The sequence below is a fragment of the Alligator sinensis genome, unplaced genomic scaffold (genome assembly GCF_000455745.1).
Source record: "Alligator sinensis unplaced genomic scaffold, ASM45574v1 scaffold111_1, whole genome shotgun sequence".
NCBI classification, from domain to species: Eukaryota; Metazoa; Chordata; order Crocodylia; family Alligatoridae; genus Alligator; species Alligator sinensis.
Window position 1 is genome coordinate 1,859,081 of NW_005841875.1, and position 22,176 is coordinate 1,881,256.

The 22,176-nt window shown below is 43.3% G+C and overlaps 1 protein-coding gene across 5 annotated transcripts in view; it reads left to right on the top strand.

Annotated features, from left to right (window-relative positions):
- The window catches only part of LOC102378831 (core histone macro-H2A.1), a 45,131-nt gene extending 39,666 nt beyond the window's left edge, over window positions 1–5,465 (top strand). For all 5 annotated transcript variants that reach the window (XM_006017192.3, XM_025196034.1, XM_006017194.3 and 2 more), the window contains one exon: window positions 4,697–5,465. In XM_006017192.3, coding sequence (XP_006017254.1) covers window positions 4,697–4,862 — 166 coding nt within the window. In that variant the 3' untranslated portion in view covers window positions 4,863–5,465. The remainder of the gene's footprint in view (window positions 1–4,696) is intronic.
- The last annotated feature ends 16,711 nt before the right edge of the window (window positions 5,466–22,176 follow it).

The window sequence follows — 22,176 nt, forward strand, 5'->3', positions numbered from 1 at the left end:
GTGTTTTTTTGGTGGGATGGCTTGCCACTGCCAATGCTACAAAGTAGTATATTGCTGTTAAAAATAATGAAAAGGTCTTCTGGTTCTTGTTAAATTATGAAACCTAATTGAGTGAGAGAAAAGATTTTGAGGGGGGTTAGTCTCAGCTTGGCGTAAGCACATAACTTGTACTCAAGCTGATGAGACCAGTACTTTTTAAAAGAGGAGAGTACAGTACAGCGTTTGGCACATGGCAGGCATAGACATGCTTATGCATTCCCTTTTTTTTTTTTTTTTTTTTTTAAGTAAAGGGGCTGTTTGGGACATAAATGAATTTCTATGAAATAGAATATAGTCTGTCAATACAACTCACTTGTTTTATGGAGTGAAAAAGTTTTAAAATATAAATCTAAAGCTTCTAAAGACAGTAAATGCCAAAGGCACCACATGCTCACAGCTGTTCTGGTACCGACATCTGTCAAACAGACATCACCCAGTAAACCCACATAAACAGCTCTATTCTCATTTATGGCTGAGGAATGGGATTACATGAGGGTAGTTCAAATAAATCATTTTGTGCATCGGGGTAAAATAACAGAGCTTGCTCGCAGCATCCAGTGGGCTGGATGCCCAACGACACTAACTTTCACAAGAGCACAGGTCAAAGGGTGCTTTGCAAAGGTGACCAAAAGTTCACTCCAGCAAGGGCAGGGGGGAAGAGCAAGAAAGAAAAGTGCTAGAGGTTCAGGTTTGAACACCGATTCACTCTCTCATAGTGGGTTATCTTCTAGGGGTTCTGACATTAATCTGCATGTGCACAACTTTGGCAAAAGGCTCAAACTGAAGTTTTACAGAAACTACACTAAAAATACTCAATTTGTGCAAGTAGCTCTTGTTCGTACCAGAAGCTCCAAAAGCAGCCTCTGGTCAACACTCTGCCTCTCCCCTGCACCATGTCACTCTTGTACCATACTGACTTATGTGTACCTAATTAGTTTGCAATGTGAAAACCTCCCTGAGCACTCACAGACCAGGCACTCTCAAACCCCTGGCCATAAGTTAGTTTGGTATACCCTGCTAGCTGGCACAGCAGTGTTTCAAAGTCCCCTTAAGGAGGTGCTGGAAACCTGTACTCCCCTGATCTTGATGCTGCCATGCCTGGCTGCTCTGTTCTGTACCTTAGCAGCCAGAAGGCCTCTCTGATTTATGCCAGACTGTAGCATGCTTAAGCAACCAAAAAAAAAAAAAAGAACTGGGGAACAGGTTGAATTCCTTACTAAGCAGCAAGTGGCTCCTACATCAGTACTACCTGAGCAGTAGGTCACCTCTTTACAAGGTTGATCTTCCCTAGATCAATGAAATGAGCTGTGGAAACTCAAGTTATTTCACACTATGGTTGTTAAAAGCCAGGAAAGTTCAGGCGTTTTCTGAGACGAGAACAATATGTGCTGTGTCATATCATCCATTTTGAGAAATCACAGGTATTCTCTACAGACAGCATGTCTAATGCCATGCTGCGCACACCACCACCATAGAATTGCTAGTAGAATACATTTTATAAGAAGGTAATGAGTACGAAGTGGTACATGATGCAGGCAGCTGCCTTTTGTCTTCCTGCTTCTTGCAGCATGTAATGAGAGTCCAATGCTCCTGTTAGCTGGTGCTAAATGATACATCTGTTAATACCAGAGGGGAATTAGGCTTCACCTCTGCGAAGTGAACAAACACTAAATAACTCAATATCATGATGTAGTGGGTTTGTAAGTAGAAGTCTTCCTTTACGTTATTAGGGTGTGAGTATCTCAATAACCCTGATATTACCATGTTGGCTTCAAGTTTGTTTAAAAGCCTGGGGGCCTATAAAAAAAATCAAAAACACCCACCACTTTCCTTCGCTTTGTAAAATGTCCTTGGAAATAAAGTATTTCTTAGGGCCTGATCTTTCTCTCTTTGAATTCAGTGATGCTTTATTGGTGCAGGATTTTGAATCTTTTTTTGCATTCTGTTTAGCTTCTTATACTACTCTTGTCACCATTGTGTTCCAGGAGTGCCTTAAAGAACATTACTGAGATCTGCCACTCAAGTCTGTTTGCTGCTAAATAGCTGTGCAGTTGCATTTCTTTAGAGAGCAGCTTAGCAGGAGCTTTTACAAGAGCCAAATGCTTTTTGTGGAAGAGATTGGATTGAACCGGAATCAAGATATGTGGAACAAGCTGGAGTTAGAACAAGTTACTTGTGTGCAGTACTTAGGAAAGTTGTAATAGGAACATTAGGAACACCTGTGGCCAGGGAGTATAGTCATCATAGTTTCCTGCATCAGATATATCTTTAAAAACCCACTGGCCCTTCATCCCTTCTGCTCCTTTTTCTCTTCTCTGTGATCATCTGTCTTATCTGGTTGCATTAGTGCATCTGCTCTATTGTTTCCATAGACAATTGCTTTTATGTAAAGAGCCTTTGGACCCAATATAACAAACTAGGCACAGAAAGTTCAAATTACCATAGCTTCAACCAACCACACCATTTCTGCCTAGCAGAGATTTACCCAAATAGAGTCGATTTCTTGTGCTGCCTTCCATGAAATTTCCTCCCTCAAGGGACATTGCCTACTATTGGGGTTCCTTATGAGCCTCTGCCGGCAGGAGCTCAAGGGCATTAGCCAAAGCCTCACAGAAAAGCGACCGTAGTGTATCCTGCACAGGTTTAATTTGGAATATGGGCTGCCACCTTCTCCCCATTGTGCTTGTCCCATAGAGGGATCGATTTATCTGTTCCCACACACAATATAAAGCATCACAGAAACTTGAAGAAAAAAAATGCAATCGAAGTAAGTAATTTACTAGTCCGTCGTACTAGCACCAGCAGTAGTTCCGCTCTTCTGGCCTGCAAGTGACCCTGTGCATAATCAGAAACAGCTAGCTAATTTTTTTCTTATCCTAAACATCTATTGTTCCATAACAAGGAGGAAAAAATCCACTCAATTTACAGAACAAATTGGAAGAAAGGAAAAAAAATAAGCCCAGGGTGTTTCTGTTAATGTCTTTATTACCATTCATTCAACATAATTTCTGTCAGTATAATGCAGTACAAAGTGATGTGGGAATGTATTACAATATTCTGTTGTAAAGCAGCCAAAGATTCATGTAGATATATACCTAGGGCACTTGCACGCAATGTTATAAAATGCAGTACAAATTAAGCATTGACAAAATATAAGTACATGGTGCAAAACCAGTCCACAAATGTATAACATGCCCCTTAACATTGCATCTGGGTGTGCATCTTGAAAAAGTGATCCATTCCTTTTCACTTCCAGAATGTTAAGCCATATTACTGCGGGTTTACACTTACAGATTTTTCAGTGTTCGGCTGGACCTGTTACTTATCAGTGCTTCACTGCTAACATAGCACCACAGCTGACAGTGACTTCCAAGTCGTTTCCAGATGTAAATCCAGGTGTGGGTTATGGACCTATAAAGCCCTTTATTGCTTTGGTCCTGGCCATGTTGAAGTCAGACTTGTCTCCTTGTGTTTTGACCTCTGTTTAAGATAAGATGAAAAACTTTCAGGCCAACAGCCACTGGATGTAAACCTGGAGGGGGTTGGAGGAAAGGTGTTCTCAGGGCCAGTCTTTGACTTTGAAACTCACTCCTTTAGAAATCTGTCGGCAGAAAATACTGCAAAGTCTGCTTGCCTATGGTTTCTTCTACAGGTGCAGATGACAGACCCTTTAGATGTTGATTGAGTCCAAGCTCGTACGAAGCTCTCTGTTTGGAAATTGCAGACCCTTTCCAGCCGATACTGGATCAATTGGTTTAGTTGTTTTACATTTCTCAATATGTACTCTTGTGGTGTGGTGGCAAAGCACTGAAGGAGTTGTGCTGTGCTTCCATAGGTATGAGTTTGAGCCTTGCTCTAAATTCAGACTAAAGGTACCCCCCAGTTGATCATGCTCTATCTAAATGAGTCCCTGATCATTTGGGATGGAGAGTCAGAAGTGGACAGACCTGATGGTAGGCACATCTCTTCCTTGTAGCCTATATCACACAGAAACTGGCATTCCTTCCCCATGCTGGTCCAGCAGCCTAGTAGGCTGAGATAGACCTTTGACCTGAATGGCACGTGTTAAATTAGGTGTGATGCAAAGTATGGTGCAGAACTTTGTTTATGAACAATGTTGAAAGTCAAGTGGAGAGGACTCGCCATACACCTGCTGAAACGTTAGAGCTCAGAACTAACACAACTATTTTACTACTTACTTGGAAGCTGTACTCCTTTTAACACTTTAGATGATTCTTGAAATCATCATCGCCTTTGCTATTTTAGCTGAAAATATGCTGTTACTATTTCTTTCCAGTGAAAAGGGCCAGAGCAATTTTTGCTCTTCGCTCTGTTCTGATTGTGGAAATGTAACCCGTACCTTTTGTGTTATATTGTTAAACAGAGATAACATCAAAGTAGTTTGTTCTTTGGTTCTTTTCACATTTCCTGTTTGACGATTAACTGAGGGGTTCTTTTGTGTCTTTCTGAACAGTTAATTTATGTAATTACTGTATTGCCCTAGTGTACCTTGTACAACGTTATCTACATCAGATTATTCAATATTCTCTGGCTTTTGTACCTTTCTTTGAAGCTCTCACTGAAGTCCCTGAGACTTTTGAATATAAGTGTTGAAGAATGTACCTACAACCTTTTACTTTTTCTTTCTGTCCTATAGAAATGGTTTCCCGAAGCAAACAGCTGCCCAACTGATCCTGAAAGCCATCTCCAGCTACTTTGTGTCAACAATGTCCTCTTCAATCAAGACCGTGTACTTTGTGCTCTTTGACAGTGAGAGTATAGGGATATACGTTCAGGAAATGGCCAAGCTAGATGCCAACTAAGCCCAGAAAGTTATAAAACCAGCCGTCTTGCCCATCTCCCCCAAAAATCCTTATCTCATTGTGAGGCAGAGCACCCCGTATTTTAAATTTTGCTCATCTAGGGGAATAAAGGTGGTGGGGGTTTTTTGGTTTATTTTTTTCCTTTTTGTTTTGTTTTTGTTTTTTCCTTTAAATATTTTTGGTTGACTTTTGTTCTGTTTTGTTTTTACTTTCTAAAATGTTTTATGTTGGCACTGATAGTTGGCATTACTGCTGTTAATGCACTGTATTCCAGGCATCGTCTGAATTTAGTGTAATCTAGGAGATTTTATAGTTTTATTTTAATGAAGTATGGATCGAGAAAGAAAGTTGTTAGGAGTATGTAGTCTTTTACTTGTGAAAGAAACGGCAGACCCTATTTTGTAACTGTGTTGTGGTGCTTTATCAATACACTGAGTGGCGTTCCTTTCATTTTTTTAAAAGAACAGATGCTACAAACCTAATTTGTGTTTGTTTATTGTCTTAACGATGGATCTGGAAACAAAAAAAAAACCCCATTGTCCTTAATTATATTTACAATTTGGAATTTGTGTGAATTGATTTAGTAAAATGTTTGAACTGTTACACTTGGTGTGCTGTTGAATTACTTTTTTTAAAGCTTTTGCATGCAAACATTCAAGACAATTCAACAGATGATAAAATACATTGGACTTGCATCTCAGATTAGTGGTGCCAATCATCCACAGAGCTACTAACATTAGCTGGAAATTTGAATGCTCAGCCTATTTTTTTCAAGATCAGACCTTGTGGCCTAAGTGGTCTTACTTTTTGTTAGTATTTCAGAAGTTGCCTTGCAGATTTTGAGTTCATTGGCCTTCTAGTTTGGAAGGCCAGAACCATTTAAGCGTAGACTTTTAATTATCACATATTGTAGCGGAGGTATATTGCATAGTTCTTTTTAAAACCTTTGCACTGTTTCCATGTGTGTTGGAGCTTGGTGGGTAATTTGTTGGTCATCGGTGCTGATTTTTACAAACCTACACAGAGAATCTAAATACAGATTGGTTGATTTGGCTCCTACTAAGTTAATACTGACCAGTTTGTTTGAAAGGGCTCATCTTTTCCAGTGTATAGACATCCTTTTGTTATGATCCCAGTTTGCACTGGTTGCCTGCCACAGGAGTTCCCATATCGGCAATTGAAACTAACATGTATGCTGTCCCTCTTCACTGAAACCAACAGTTTGTACTTGGGGAATGAAATCATGTAAGTTCTGTCCCTTGGTAGAAAGATTTTTTCCTTTGAAGCCTTCTGGTTGGAGGTGCACTGATATATCGCTCCATATCATATCAGCACCAATAAAAGGAAAATTGACATTATTGGCAATCAACTTTTTTTGGCTGATGTGGCTAATAATCTCCCTTATAAATACCGCATGCATGCTGGCAGCTTGGAGCGCAACGTCCCACTGGTAAGTCTGCTGGAAGGAAGAGGCATGGGGTGGAGGGAGGCAGATTGAGGCCCCCACAGTGAGAGAGTGGGGCTGGGATGGGCTGGCGCAGACGTTGCCCAGCCGGAGCAGGGTGGGGCACAGGATGGAGCCACAAGCAGTTTGTCCGGGGGGTGGCTCCCGCTGCTGCATGCATCCCTGGAGAAGGTATGGGAGTCGTATGCCCTCCAGATCTGTGCATGGGTTGAGGGCGGGCTGCTGCTGTGGGCTGGGGCTGCACTCAGAGCAAGTGGTGGTAACACTGGGAGAGGGGCTATGGTGAATTCTAGTGCCCCTCCCAGTGCCGAACAGCCCCGGCCCAACTCCCCCACTAGGAAGAACCCAGTGCCACCCCCACCCAAGACCACAGCAGCAGCCCACCCTCGCCCCGCGCACAGATCCAGGGGGCACACATCCCCCGTGCCTCCCCTGGGGGTGCACGCAGTGGCAGGAACTGCCCTCCCCTCCTTGCCCCCCGGATGAGCTGCTCATGGCTCCATTCTGCACCCCGCCCCGGCTGAGCTGCACCTTCTCAACCCCAGCCCCGCTCCCTCCCTCATCATCGGGACCTTGATCTGCCCCCCCCCCCCCCCCCCCCCCCCCCCTTTCCAAGCTACGAGCTGCAGATCAGCAGTCTGATCATTACTGGCCAATATGGCTCGTTAATAATCAGCCATTGGTATTGGCCCAAAATAGCTTTATCAATGCGCCCCTACTTCTGGTAATCAGTCTACCTTCTGAGCAGCAAACATATGTTGGTAGTTTTTAGAAATCTGCACTTGTTGCTGAAACACATTAGTTCAAATGCATTCTTGCTTGATCCAAAGCTTGCTGACCCAGCATTCACTGATGTCAGCAAGGTTCATTTCATCAGACCCTTCTAAGAATTTGATTCTGAATAGTTATTTTCCAAATTGCTCAGTTGACATTCGTATGACTTGGTGAAATCGTTTGCATTCATCATTGTGTGCTTACAATTCTGGTCATCTGGGTGCATTACTATGAAGTTACTCTAAAGGAATGCAAGATAAATAGATGCAAACAAATAATTAAGCAATAATAGTCTACCGGGGCATGAATTTTGTGCCTATAATAAGTTTGGGCCATGGAGCACTCAGAGCTAGTTATCTTTGATTATCCTGTAATAGTGTTCTCTCCCACTTCTTAGAGAGGGGGGGGAAACTGGAAGGGGAAGTAGAAGCAGTCAGTTGAAATGGTATAGGATTTCACAATAACATTTCTGTCTGTTGCAGCTGCAGTGCATTTTATATGAACTCCACTAGATGTCACCAAAAGGATTGACAAAATAAGCAAAAGCGCAGAATACTTTCATTTGATTAGATGTTCTGCTGCACAGGAGTAAGTTGACTTTGTCAGGGCAGTTTGCACAGATCCTAAGTGTATCTGGGATCTCCCTTGTAGATGGGATGTCTGCATTGAGTTTTGGATGCACTTGGCATCATACAACAGCCATGGTTTTGTCTTCGTAGTTTATACATTGCTGCAGTGTTTAAGTCTGAACTCTTCAATCTTATTTTCCCAAAGAGTAACTGAGAAACACAACATGTTTTTATCCAATATATACAACTTCGGTTATAATCCAGATAGTCTCCAAACAGTTCAAATGCAGCCCTCCCCAAAGAGGCTTTTAACAAATATGTCCTATTACTTCAACGGCATCAGGAAAGGAAGCATTTTTCTGTTAGCTGAAAGATAAACAAATGAGTGCCATTCAACTCGTATGGACTAGTGTCTCTTTGGCCTCGATTCTGAAAAGCTTACTCGCTTGCGTGCCGTCCGACTCCAGATCCAGCCTGTTGATTTCAGTGGGACCGCTTCCGAAGTCAAGTTCTCTTCAGATGAGTAAGGGAGTCACAGTCCAGCCCTTTGAATTTCCAAGGCCATTAGTGAAGCACATCCGTTACCTCTTAGGAACAGAAGAATATGTCTCTCAAAGACATTTTTCAGCACTTTGACCAGTGGAATTGTTATCCGCAATTTGCCTTGGTGGACAGTTCCACCATGCTAGATCTCACTGTCAAAATGCTTCTTGAGCCTAGTCTTTTTTTTCTCTATAATAGGTGGGAATTTACTTGTGGTTCGGGGGCTTGATCCTGCTCCCATCACAGTGGGTGAACATTATGGTGTTGACTTCATAAAGGTTAAGAGCTGTCTACTCTTTTGTACCAATATAAATAACTCTTTCTTGAGTTTATTCTAAGCCACATCAATAAATAATGATCAGCCTGCTTGAAATGGACCCCTCAACCTAAATATTTAAACCCAATACGGTAAGAGGATTCTTTGGTTCAACGTGTTCCCTAAGCTACCTCCTGCAACCTTCTGGTGGGCTGATGCCCACCGCACTTTCGCCTTTTTGGGAGATGAATCCATTAGCAGCGAGTTCTCCAGTTGTTGGCACTTCTAAGTTGTGGATTTGGCAGCGAAACTTAGCTCAGCCAGGTAGTACAGTCTGCTAAGTTAATGGCATACATTTTAGCACCTAAAAAGTAAATGTATCAAGTTACACATTTAATAAGAAAAACAGAAAGCACAGCGAACATGTATTGTTGGCTGAATTAACATTACTTTTGGAATATTAACTTTTTTGCATTTTGTTTCTTATACTTAATTGCACGTGCTCAAAAATATATATATCACATTTAGACGGGGCTGAAGCATGGAAAATTTCAGCCATAAAATTGTTTTCATAACCTTGTTTTCTTTCTGACATGTCTATCATGAGCCTGTTCAAACACAAGAGGTTAAAATGGAGACTGTTGTGTGACCTTAACTGCGTTACTTGTGTAATTGTGGCTCAAACCCGATTATAGTCACCCTGATTCTCCACTTGTCCCTCCAGTTTGAAACTCCAAGTACTTTTCTTGTGTACAAGAGAATTCATTTTAACGCTGTCTTCAAGGTGTGTACAACTACGTAGATTCCTGTGTTATGTATGTATTTTACAGCATACCTTCCTCCAAGCACCTCACTCACTCAGTTGTCAGCCCATATGATTTGCTTATATGCTAGGATTATTCTCTCTCCCTAGGCAGGTTGCCATGCTAGGCACACCTGAAATATGCTGCTGACAGAAGTGTTCTGCCCCCAGAGAGAACGTGAGTGAAATGTAGTTTTGTCAGGAGCAAGAGTTCACAAGCATTGTACAGATCATCTGCTACTTTGAAATCTTGTTTCCTGAAGTCTTTGTTATTCTCCAGAGGAACGGAAGCAGCAATAACAAATAACATTTATGTCTTTTTTTGCTTCATTTGAGAATGGCACATTCCTTGGTAACATTTACATTGCATGCATCTTAAGTGATGACATGGTAGATAACTGTTTGGATTCTTACATTCTCTGCCCTGCTGAAGAACAGTCCTCCATACCACGTAATTAATTTAAAATTCAGTAACAAATCACACTCTATTTACTTAAAGTTACTTGAACTCATCTTTAAATCTCAAGTTTTCAGATGTTTGGTTTTAGTGTCTGGGCAAATCAGAGATATGAGCCAACCTTCACTGCTCACATCTGGATCAGGGCTATAGTGTCTGGGCAAATCAGAGATATGAGCCAACCTTCACTGTTCGCGTCTGGATCAGCGCTAAAATGTCTCCAGTGTTTAGGTAGGTCTTATACTGTTCTGCTGTCTATGTTTCTACTTCTTCCTCACTGGGGGTTTTGGGCCTCTTGCCTAGTACCTGGAACTGGGGCGTGGGTTGAAAGTAAGGTGGATGGAGATCAATCTAGGTGATGATAGGGTGGGAAAGACAACAGGGACATCTCATGGAGATTATACCTATTCTATAATAGCATATTTATTTGCAACCTGGGCGCCAGATTTCCAGCAGATCAGCTCTCAGCATTGAACAGGATGCTTTTTAGCCAGTGGCCAGAAAGTTGCTGTCTTTTCTTAGATGCAGACCCCATCACCATAATTCATGGACACCCGTACACATGTGTGACACCTATTCCAACACATTCTAGTTATTCTGACTTATTAGACTCAATTACTAATTAGACTCAATCAATCAAATCTGCTGGAGCATTCTAATTGGGACTCTCCAGCAGCCACCGCATTTCAAAATGGTGACGTGGGCACTTTAACTGAAGCTCGTCAGATGAACTTTAGTTAAAGTGCCCTGGCTGCCATTTTGAAGCGCGGGATACTGAATACATGAGACGCTGTGGGCTTTTTAATTAGATCTGCTCCTGAGAGCCACTCTAATTAAAACACGCCTCCCTCCCCCACCACAACCCTGGAGCACATGTAAAAATGCCCCCTGGCTTTGAAACTTTTGAGGTTTCACTGCCATAACATATTCTTTAAATCCATTTGCAAGATGCATTATGTATCAGCTCCCCTGTTAAATGAGGTATCTCACCATCAGTATCTTTACACTGGCGCTTTGTGATCTGGGCAGCCCCCGGGTTTGCGGGCAGAACTGCAGGGCAAAGAATATGGCAGGTGTTATTTTGAAAAAGCTGAGTTATTTCAACTGCTTTCCCCAAGCATTGATCACTATTTAGCTCATAAACTAGAGTAACCAGGACAGTAATGGTCTGCTGTAGACTCAATTGACAAATCTTTGTGTAATCTCTACAAACTGGGAACATACCGCACAGAGTCCTTAGTTCATCTAGGATGTTATGTTAATGCAATACAGGACACTAACCAGCACTCTTGTAAATACTATGAGTTAAGAGACCATCTCTGAAGACTTCCGCAGTTGATCAGATGTCATGTTTGAGATTTTGTAATGATTACAAAACATTCAAGTGGCTCACACCAGGGGCTCGGTTACTACAGCTATAAGTGCTCCAAGGATATTAAATAGATAGTATCTACCTATCTATAAATGCTTAAGTATTTTGGAGAGAGTAAATGTAATCCTTCAGCCAGATTACAGAGAATTCAATACAATTCTTCCGTTTTCATACTCAAACCAGAATCTGACCCACTGCATGTGGGCAAGGCACGTGCAAGATCCTCTTCTGATCATAAGAACCTAAAGAAAACCAGACTTTCTTTGTAAACTTTCCCTAACACGAGTACATCTCCAGTAAATCTGAGGATTTTTTAGGAAATTACCCTGAAAAGTACCAGGTAATGACTGAGGTAAATAGGGCGTCTGATCCAGCCTAGAACAGGCTTTCTTCATTAGCCAACCCTCTGGTTTTCAAAAAAGCCTCTCACTTCTTGCATTCTCTAACAGTGTCCAGTAAATTGTCAAGACCCCAGATTCTGCCAGAAATAGGAGTCTGAGGGTTTGTTTTTTTTTCTTTTTATCCTAAAAGATGACATTGATGGGAGTTTTGGGTCCCGAGCACTTGAGAATCAGGCCCATAGCCTGCAGTCACTACTCACATACTCCGTTCTGCAATTGCTTTACAGAGGGCAATAATACCTAAAGTTGTAACAGCAACTCAAAGAAAGCAGCATAATTGATAGGCTTGAAGAGTGCAGGTAAGTAGAAGGATTGCATTTATATCCCCGCTGTGAAACCCAATGGGAACCAAACTAGTGCACACTGGCTAAAAGACTCGAAAATTGCCACCGATTCCTTTTTGTGTTCTGCTCTTCAGAGATTTAGTTCATTCCTCCATAGAATCCCACTTAATGCCTCCACAACTCATGTTTAACCATTATCACTAGCAACCAGCTCATAAATGCCTCTTCTCTCTGCTGGATTTCACAAATAGGAATCAAGGGGAGATGATATTGCCGTTTTCTAATACAAAACGAGGAGTGACAACATTTCACAGTGTAGTCTAAGAAATCCTGACTCTCCTACACTTTTTCACCAGCCTGGTTAGCGGAGGAAATTTGATATTTTTGTACCTTGAAATGACTAGCCTTCTTAGGCTTAGGAGAATAAATTAAAGTTGAGCCAAAGTATTCCTCAGCTGCAGTGAATGGGCAGATTGATTTGCTTTCCATCTGGGAGATTAAATTCCACTGCCAAAAAAATGGCACCAGCATAATTAGCTGTCAGTCAAGCTGCAAAGAGACAGACTATGTAGGATAATTGAAAGCCCTGCAGCTTCTCATTACATACTACAGTAGCCCTATTTGCAAATTTCCACCTTGAGGTGGTTCTCAGAACATTGTCAGAAATTGTACTTCTCCCTGCTGGCACATTCTTCTGAAGAGAGACGACAATATCATGCAAGTTTGGATTAATCTTAAGTAACTTTCGCTTAACCTAACTTTGTTATAATATATTTGTCAACAGCCACTGACAGCTCCACCAGCCTTTAATTACAAGCAAACCCAAACAACCAGAAGGAGATGCTAGGTCTTCCACTATGGGTAACCCCAAGAGGCATCCTAGCAACACAAAAATCCCCCCCTCTCTGCATCAACATTAGGCAAGAAGCCTCGCTCCCCCGCGATTCTCTTATTCAGCAAATTGCAAAACATAATGAACCTACCAGCCCGTCGTAGAGTGAACGGGAGCAATTCACGTGAAACGGTCGGATCCTCACACCTTTCCTTTTCCATGTTGTGAATCTGGAGGACCTTTCCCATTCAGCAAAGCCCTGCAGTTCACCAACGACCAGCAACCTGGTCCCAAGTCTACCAGGGCCTTCCCGCTGCTCAGCCGCAGTTGACTTGGACCCCAATAAAATCAAATATGTAAAATCTCATTCTTAGAACCACGGGGAAAAACAGATGCAATGATATCTATCATCCGATTGCAGCTATGTGAACATGCCTACAGCATTATGAATATACTCAGTAATACGGAGACAGCCAGGAAGGAATTTAATATGTTCTGCTCCTGAAAACTTCCATGATCTCCAGCATAGATGAGTCGCAGCTTCCCACAGCGGAGGGAGCCAGCTTCACAGCTCCCCCCACCGACCTTCTGCCTAACTTGGCTTGGCTCTTTCACTTAATAAAGCCCAGTCTAATACACTAATAACTTTTTAAAGCAAAGCTTTCATTATAAAGTTTAATTTAGAATAGATAACATTTATATTCCCCTCCCATAGCTCTGTAGACCCACATCCTCTTCTACTAATGCAAACCTTCCCCTACATGTGTGATCCCCACTTCCCAGAATCCATGGGAATTCCCTGGAATAAATGTGGGATGTGCTGAGCAGAATGAAGAAGGCAGCATGTGTTTTATAGAAATAACTAAAACCAAAGTACATAACTGATGGGGAAAAGAGGAACAGCAATCGCATGACAAGGACCCAATATGGCAAGACAGACCATGCAACAGAAGCTATGAAAAGCCCTTTTGGCTACGCAGGCCATGTCCAAGCAGAACAGCCTCCAAGCTCCCAAACCTGCTTTTAGCTTCAGTGGAAGCACTTTAGGATCAGGCCCAATATATCCCCTGGTCCTGCTCTGAGGAATTCCCAGGTATGTCAGGAAAAGGGAAATCGTCCATTTTGTTCACACACAATGCCCCTTTATGATTTATTAGACAGTCGTCCTTTTCTGCCTCGATTGCACACTTCAAAGCGGGGTGGAAATGGGACATTCCCAGCCCTAATGCTATATGCATGTAGTCAATAAAAAAGAAAAAAATGCTGAAAAATGTTTAAAAGGGCGGGTGCTTAAGTTATTGCAGCCCTTGGGAGCATTAACGTATGTGCCAACAAGTTACTGTATGTGGCTTTAACATGCTTATTTATTCTGCTGCGCAATAAAACTCTGTCTTAAATAGTGCCAAAACCCATTTGCCATGGCAACCCTTCATCACACATGTGCTCCAGTTCTGCTTATGAGCACCGTCTTAAAGAGAAATACACAGCGGGAGCAATGGCCTGTGACCTCCAGGGCATGTTGCAAAGTTTGAAGCACCCAAGAAAATGTTGCAGCAAACTGAAATATTTCCCCCCACATTTGCTTAAGTAATTCTGCAACAGTAGAGCCAAGCTCTTTGCCTAATTCTTGCTCGTTTCCTTTTCTGGGGATTTCTAACCAATTGAGAAAAGAATGATTATACCTGGCAGGTCTCAGGTGTTGCTGCTCTGGTTTTGGGACATGGTCGGAATCAGATGGTCATCTCTTGTTGCAAGGAGGCTGCAGCTGTTCTGCATGTAATTAGTTCTCCTTTGTTCTGGCCCAAGGAAATAGGTATCGAGTGCTTGTTTGTTCAGACTAGACCTTTGCGATCAATTCTGAGCCTGCACGTGTCCACCATAAATCCACATCATGTACATCCTCATGCTAATGTTACACTTGACAACTCAACAAATCCCAACCACCGCATAGCATTGCTCAGCTCTGGATCCTCATTCCAGAGCTGGTTTGCCTCTTTGCTTAATGAAACCTTAGACGGGAGCTCATTTCCAGCGATGCAGGAGGGAAGGATCGCCATGGATCTGAGCAGAAGTTACGTAAACTGAACTCGATGCAGGTCTGACAGGCGCAGTGTGCAGACACCTCCTCTCCGTGTTGTACTCCACGCTGAGGAACCTCCTGTCTTGGTCTTCCAGTAGTGTTCATTTCTAGCTGGCTGCCCACGGCTTTCCTTCTTCACCGCTTGGATCTGCTATCAGCCTGAGTATAAGGCAGATGGCCAGCTCTCTTCCTCTCCCTTTTGTTCTGACAGTGGCTGTGCCGGGCTCCGATTCTCCCAAGTGTACATCAGCCTAGTTTCAGTGATGCTGTCTGCTGCAATGACCTCCATTTCTCCCCCTTATCGATGTCTCCCACCCTTTTGTGCGCGCGCACATCGCTTATGGCCTAATGGTCCTCACACGCCACCTTCAAGGCAGAAAAGAGGAGTTGGGTACTTTCATCGTACCATCCCTTTTTGCCCTACATGGGGTTCAGTGATTTCCTGATGAGGTTAGGAATGGCACCCAGGGGGACTCATAAAGCTTTCACCACCAGCATGGTTAGAGGTTTCATTATTTTGCACAGAGAAGCTACTCTGGGCTTGAGATGTTGCCGCTGGTGCCAAGCTGCCAGGCAGCCCAAGACTGCAGAAGCTGGACGGGAGAACAGAGCGCTTCATGGATCTCGGGGCTTCCTCGTGCATCCCGGTCCACTCTGCTGAAGTTATTTATGGGGAAAATGGAGGCAAAAGCATGGAGTTTTGAACCCTCCCCTGACTCGTCATAAATCCACATGAGGGAGCCATCTGGTCTTCACAACTCACTGAATAATGTCCACATCTAATGCTCTTCACAGAACCATGGTGACGCTAACACATTTGCATCATTCTCCCTTCCAGCAAAAACCCCAGGATAAAACCTCATTGTGTGCTATAATGGAGGAAAGGACAGCAGGCTTCAGAAGCACGCGGCCCTTCCCCAAGACTCTCCTGCCTTCCTGTACATTTAAGGTCTGTTAATAAAACGGCTCCAAAGGACCTTCACTGCCAGGACCCTGCAGAAAGCGGGCAGTGGACAACCAAGAGCCAAAGCATTGAAAGCACCAAATAAAACACATTGTTTAGAGAGATGTAAATTAAGCAAGAAAGGGAAGCAGCCCATTCTTATGACCTCCCTATTGCCTGTGCTGAATAAGATGGTTCGGATTTGCTGAAGCCCAGAACAAGGTGGCTCTTTAAGCTCAGCAGAACATAACTTACTCCGATTTCCCGGGACATTAATGTCACTCTTATGGCACCTCTGTGGCAAGATACTCATAGTTGAATCAACCATTAGGAATAGAAAGAACTTTTGCCTTGGCATTTACTTTAGCAAGGGCTGTGGGTGCACCAGGATTACACAGACTTAATTTAAACCTCTGCTTTTGTAATAATATTGCATCTTTCTCCCTTTAGGCAGAGTGCTAAAAGTTAAGCTGCTGGTTGCTGGCACATTTCCTGGTTCTATTACATCAGGGATGAAGATTGACATATCAAAGCCTATGGTAGGTCATAGCACAGGGATGGGCAAAATATGGCCTGCGAGCCAGCAGCTCAGGCCATGGCACATGCAGCTGGCCCTGCCGCTCCCAGGCATGTGGTGGGATGGGGGCAGCATGGTAGCCAGACAGGGCTTCCCAACAGCCTCCGTGGCATTGTCTCACTCTGCCCAGCTACCACTGGCAGTCCACCCTGCACCCACCACTGGGGTTGCCAGACAGAGCAGGTGGGTAGGCAGGGTCCCCATGGAGTCCAGCCCAGGACCCCCACGAGCAGGGCACGCTCAGCCGGGCAGGTGGGATGGAGCCGCAGGAAGGCAGAGAGTGGCATCTGGGAGCCGGCTGGGCAGGTGGGGCTGGGGTGGCGGGGCAGCGACAGCGTGGGGCCGGGGTTTGGGGCAGCCTCGATCCACTCCCCGCACATCCCTGTGATGAGCGCTGGTTCCACGGAGAAGGGCATGCGGGGAGCAGGGAGCGGCTCTGCCCTGGGCTCTGGCCCCATGCTGTCACTGCCCTGGCATCCCAAACCCTACCCCTGCCCGCACATCTGGCTCCCAGATGCTGCTCCCCACCCACCACCTCATCTCATCCCCCGGCCAAGCACACCTTGCCTGCAGGAGTCCTGGACCGGTGTCCCTGGAGACCCTGCCTACCTGCCTGCTCCATCTGGTAAGCCCAGTGGTGGGTGCAGGGCAGACAGCCCAGGGCCAGGTAGGACCAATAGCCACCCCCACACCCCACTGCTGCACTGGGTCATGTCAGTACCCCCCTCCAGCCATGTCAGCACCCCTTTTCCTGCCACCACACCGGGCCAGGTCAGCACCCTCACTCCACAACAGCTCATGGAAATGCCTTACGTGGCGCCTCCAGCCCAAATAATTGTCCATCGCTGTCATAATATATAAAAGTTAACACTATATCATATCCTCATTGTTGGCAGCAATTGAATTCCAGCACTAGCTAAGATGAGTCATATTGGCGTATGACAAGCATGCTCCCTAAGTGCGTGCCATGCGAACCTCAGGTATGCCCTACCATTCCTGGACAGAGGGACACCTCCACATACAATGCCTTATTCTGTTTATACTCAGCTATTAATTTTTTACAAAGCCTGATAGATGTATTGTGCGAGCTTGAGGCTTTGACAAAACCTGTGGAGGTAAGGTTCCCATTTCATCTGACATCTTTAATCTCCATTTTGGAGTGCATATGTTGATCCCTTCTACTAAACAACATCATTTTTAGATGAGACACAGGCATAAAAGACTTGGTCTTTCACTGAGGAAATGTGCTGATTTTTTTTCCCCTTTTCTCCTAATACCTGCTTGCGGCTTCAGTGACATTTAGGCATGCTACAAAGGCAAATGGTACAGGGGATTGTCTGAGCATACAAAGATCAGACATTACCTTGTGCTCCTTGAAATGATTACCAATTGGCACTTGCAATTCTGTTTCTTACCACTGAAGCCAATGGGTATTTGACATCACTAGCTCTTCTTTGTAACCCTGTCAAACACCTACTCCATCTGCACTAAAACTGGTTTCTTTTTTTCCATCAATTCTCCAGAGCTGGAATCGATGCTGAAAAGTTTGGTTGTGAGTATCATTGTCTTACTGCTTTCTAAATCCCAGTTGAGAAACGCTGTGACGTTACATTTGTGTCATCAGTTTTGGAAGAACACACACCAATAAGTGATTAAGCTGCAATTATGCAGTACACTTGCAAAATGCTAAACCTATGTTAATGTGTTATTTCTTCTAAAAAGAGGCACTCCGCATACATGCTGATCTATTTGTGCATGTGTTTATAATTATTTCTGTACATTTGTGTCCAAATAGCTGTTGGAAAAATATCCAGATATTTTTTGTGTTTGCCTTTGCCCATGAATTTCCATAAATGCACAACAAATCTTTACTGCCTGGGGACTTCTGGAAATGTAGTTCTGCCTGGTATCAAGTTTCAGAAATGATACCTATTTGTGCATCCCAGCAGTCTATTCCATCATGACTTGGAGGCATTGTGATATTTCATGGCATTACTTATTGCTTGTGGCATGAAAATGAAACAAACTCTCCAAGCTGAATTAGCATCCTAAGATTTCTCAGCATAAAGTGACTAACCCATAGGAAAAGACTGTAACGTCTAAACTGATCATTCATTTGTCTCATTGAAACCCTATGACTCCATTTTAAGAGCTTTTTTATAGACTCGTATAAAGGAGAAAGTGAACTTTTTAACATGTTTGCACTCTGCTAAGTCAATACACATAAAAGAAGCACTACTGGACTTCCTCCATGTATATATGGCCTAGCAAGTGCTAAGCTAGTAAAGACATACAGTTACTACAGCTAGGCAAGGGATGAGTTTTTAATTGCCTTCGCTTCACTTCCACCCAGAGTTACAGGGTTCCTGCAGAGCTGTAGTCACAACGAGTTGGATCTTAAAAGTCTCTATTTAGGAAAAAGTCCGAAACATTAATCAGAGGAAAAGATCTAGATTTTGTGGGATAAATTATTCACTCAGAATAATCTGGCCCATCTGTTCTAATCCTGGTGTTGGGAACTGCGTTTATGTTTTCGCCTGGGCATCCAAAAGCCAAATCTTCTGAGGAAGGGAAACACATATCTTTAGGTGATATGTGATAGAGCAGCTACATGGCAGATGTTATTTTACAATAGACTGGGACTGTAATACGTATTCTGTGTGAGAACCCCATTCGTCCCTATTACAGGTGGTGGTTACGGTTTATTGTTATTGGTAACTGCCTAGGGCCCAGTTGTACTAGAAACCCTTCCGAATGGTAAGAATAGCCAGCTAAAGGGTTTCCATTCTTTTAGCCATCAGACAAAGGGCAAAAGAGGGAAACAGGCACAGTGGAGTGATTTGCATAATGCTACACAGTGGGCGCATCTACACATTCATGAATTACATCGCATTAAATTAAGTACTGGTAATAATCTATGCGCCATAATCAGCGCTACTGGGCAGTAGCACCAGTGCACAGCTTTTTGCGATGCTAATGCACAGTAAATTAATTCCACTGCACATTAGTGCATTAGCATGGCTTTTGCGTGACATGTTAATGCGCAGTAGAATCAGTCTACGGCGCATCTAGCATCTCATGTCGACGGGCCCAGTAGGTCATTGGCAGAGCAGGAATTAGAGCCAGGTCCCCTTGCCCTGAAGGCACTGGCCACACTGCCACTTGTCTCAACTCTTTTCTAAATGAGGAGTGTGCTCTGGAGCACTCTAATTGTTTCCACCTACTCTTCATCCTACATGCGTTCTCATCCGCCCGGTATCCAAGCATTACGGATTGGATTGCTATTGCTGCCACCATCGTGTACTTTTCTAGCAGCTCTGCGAGCACAGAAAGTTACTGAGCAGGCCTAGGGAGTTTGTTCAGTGAAAGAAAAGCAAAACCACCTCTTTATCTGGATGTTTTAAAATGCGCACGCGCACGTCCCAGCGCCACCGATATGCTACTTGCGCAGTGGTAAGTGAAAGTCAGAAGGGGCATGACAGAAAGTCTCAACCACAGCAAGGCGCAGTGAAAAGAAAGGGAACATGTTTTTTAAATAGAAACCATCAGGGCAATTACAGCTGTCAACTATGTTTTGCCCAAAAAGTGAGTTTTTATTAAACTCTGTAAAAGCCTCTAAATCTGGAACATTTAAAACATTTTGGGATTGAAGCAAAAGTTTTAAAATAGTGGAGCTGCCACTGAGATTAATACTGTTATTAATTATTATTTAAATATTTATATCCTCAGTGGACCTGTTTATTTTTTATTTTTATGGACTGAACTGTCAGCCTAAAGAAGAGAAACCAGGATTGTGAGTCCAGATGACTAACAAAATTGCAACAGCCTCTCCCACTCTTTACACTGTTGTGTATGAAACCAGTGCATGTTTTGATATTGGCAACAATGAATAAGTTTAACAAAAGAAACCTAATCCCAAATAGGGATTTGTTATGATTTCTAGTAGGAGCCAAGGCTGGTTTTAGACAGCAGCAGAGCATGTGAATGGCACTCGAGAAGCAGTGAAAATAATGGAGAAAGTCTTCTTACAGCTGCTTGTTATGGGACAGCCTTGGGTTGTTTAAATCAGAAAAGTTCATTAGACATGGCTGGGAGCCCTGCAAAGCAATCCTTTGATGTGACTGTGGTTGAAACCTGCCTATTTGTAGCTAGGTGGTGACTGGAGTAATAGGTTAATAGGAAAGAGAAGTAAAAGGATGAGTTTAGGTGGCTCACGAAGTACAAGTGGAAGACAAGGTAGGGACACTCCATGGAAATAGTAGTCTTCAGCCTTTACACATCTTACACTAGCCTTTACACCTCCTAACATCGTCTCATCAAGTAGCCTGCATTAAGTGCTGTGGTGATGGCCAGAGGGGTATATTGGAGACAGGATGGGAGAGAAGATCATAATAGACCATTGCAGGATGCTACATGAAAGGACCTACTTCAACTGCGAATATCCCCGGCAAGTACCACAATATCAGCCAGGATGGAAAGCCAAAGGGGACTAGCTGGGAAGTGCCCTTGTCAGGAGGATGCATATGGGACCCATTCCAGATTAACCATCTTAAAACTTTTCTGTAAGGACCTCTTAACAATCATTGGCGTTGTATACGCTCAATTTTTTCCCCCCAGTAGTTCTGGTTTAAATCGAACTAATAAAATCCAGGCCATGAGTTGCTGCACCTCCCAGGGTCAGAGACAGCTCATGGATTCATCTCGTACTCCCCAAAGACCTTGCCAGGAGCTATTGCAATACTCTGTACGCTACCACGGTTGAGCTGATATATTTTATGCCTCATTTCTCCTAGTTCATGCTGAAACGTATTTATTTGTAGCCCTCTGGAGATGGGCTTAAATTGGGAATTAGCAGATGGACTCTTTGGCTCCACCCTAAGATTTGATATTTTTGACAAATGCTCGAAAATTGACAAGGTTTTCTGTGGAATGGGTCAACTCAGAGCCCTGCTTTCAAGCACTCACCTTACCTGGAGGGACACTGATTCAGGTCCACTCCCAGATGCAGATCCAAGTACATGGCCAAGGGTTCTTGCTAAGAGACATTCCTTCTACCAGACCTGGTTAATACAGGGAGCTTCTACACATGGGCTTTAATGCGCATTAGCCTATTTTAATGATCATTAAAGCATCACCAAAAAAAGCGTGCTTTTGCTAATGTGCATTAAAATAGACGAATGCACCTTTTTCCGGTGCCTCACAATAGAGGTACTAGATTTAATGCTCCTTAGCAAAAACACATGAATTGAACATGTAGACGTGCCCAAAGAGAGCACCAGCAGAGCTCATTCAGTACTCAAGAAAAAAGATAACATCGGAAAGGGGAAGCAACTGGAAAATGAGTGAAAGGATCCAGCGGATGGGTGGAAAGGGCTTGACAAGAATTGGACAAGGAAGATGTCAAAATGTGAAGAAGAATAGAGAGGAAAAAGCAAAAAAGAAACTGAGATAGGAAAAAAAGCAAAGGGTGGTAAATAGAGACTGAAAATCCAGTCATCCAGAAAAAAGGCTTTTATGTCAACTCACACAGTCAAAGGAAAGGTTTGCTGTGTCTCTAACAAAGTATGGGTTGGATGGGGTTTCAGTAAAAACCTTCCTTCATGTTGCCTCATTTTTCATTTGCTTCAGATGTACGTGTATTAGTCAAAGTTTGCTGAAGGGTGGTGAAAGCCACTGAATCCCTGGCTCCCAATGCCAAGCTATTGCTTTAATTCCAAGCATAGCCTTTTCTTCCAAATATTGTTCTAGGCTGTTATTTTATTTGACCAAAAAGTTGAGATGACATTTAAACCAGGGGGAACTGCAAGCTGGAGAGCACTTTTATTAAAAATCACCCCAAATTACATATATGGTTTACGATTATGTTTATTCAACTACAAAACAATATTTCTTCTCTCTAAAGAGATTCAGGTTATACAGCCTGGCAGCACACACCGAACATATATGAAATGTTTTCGTA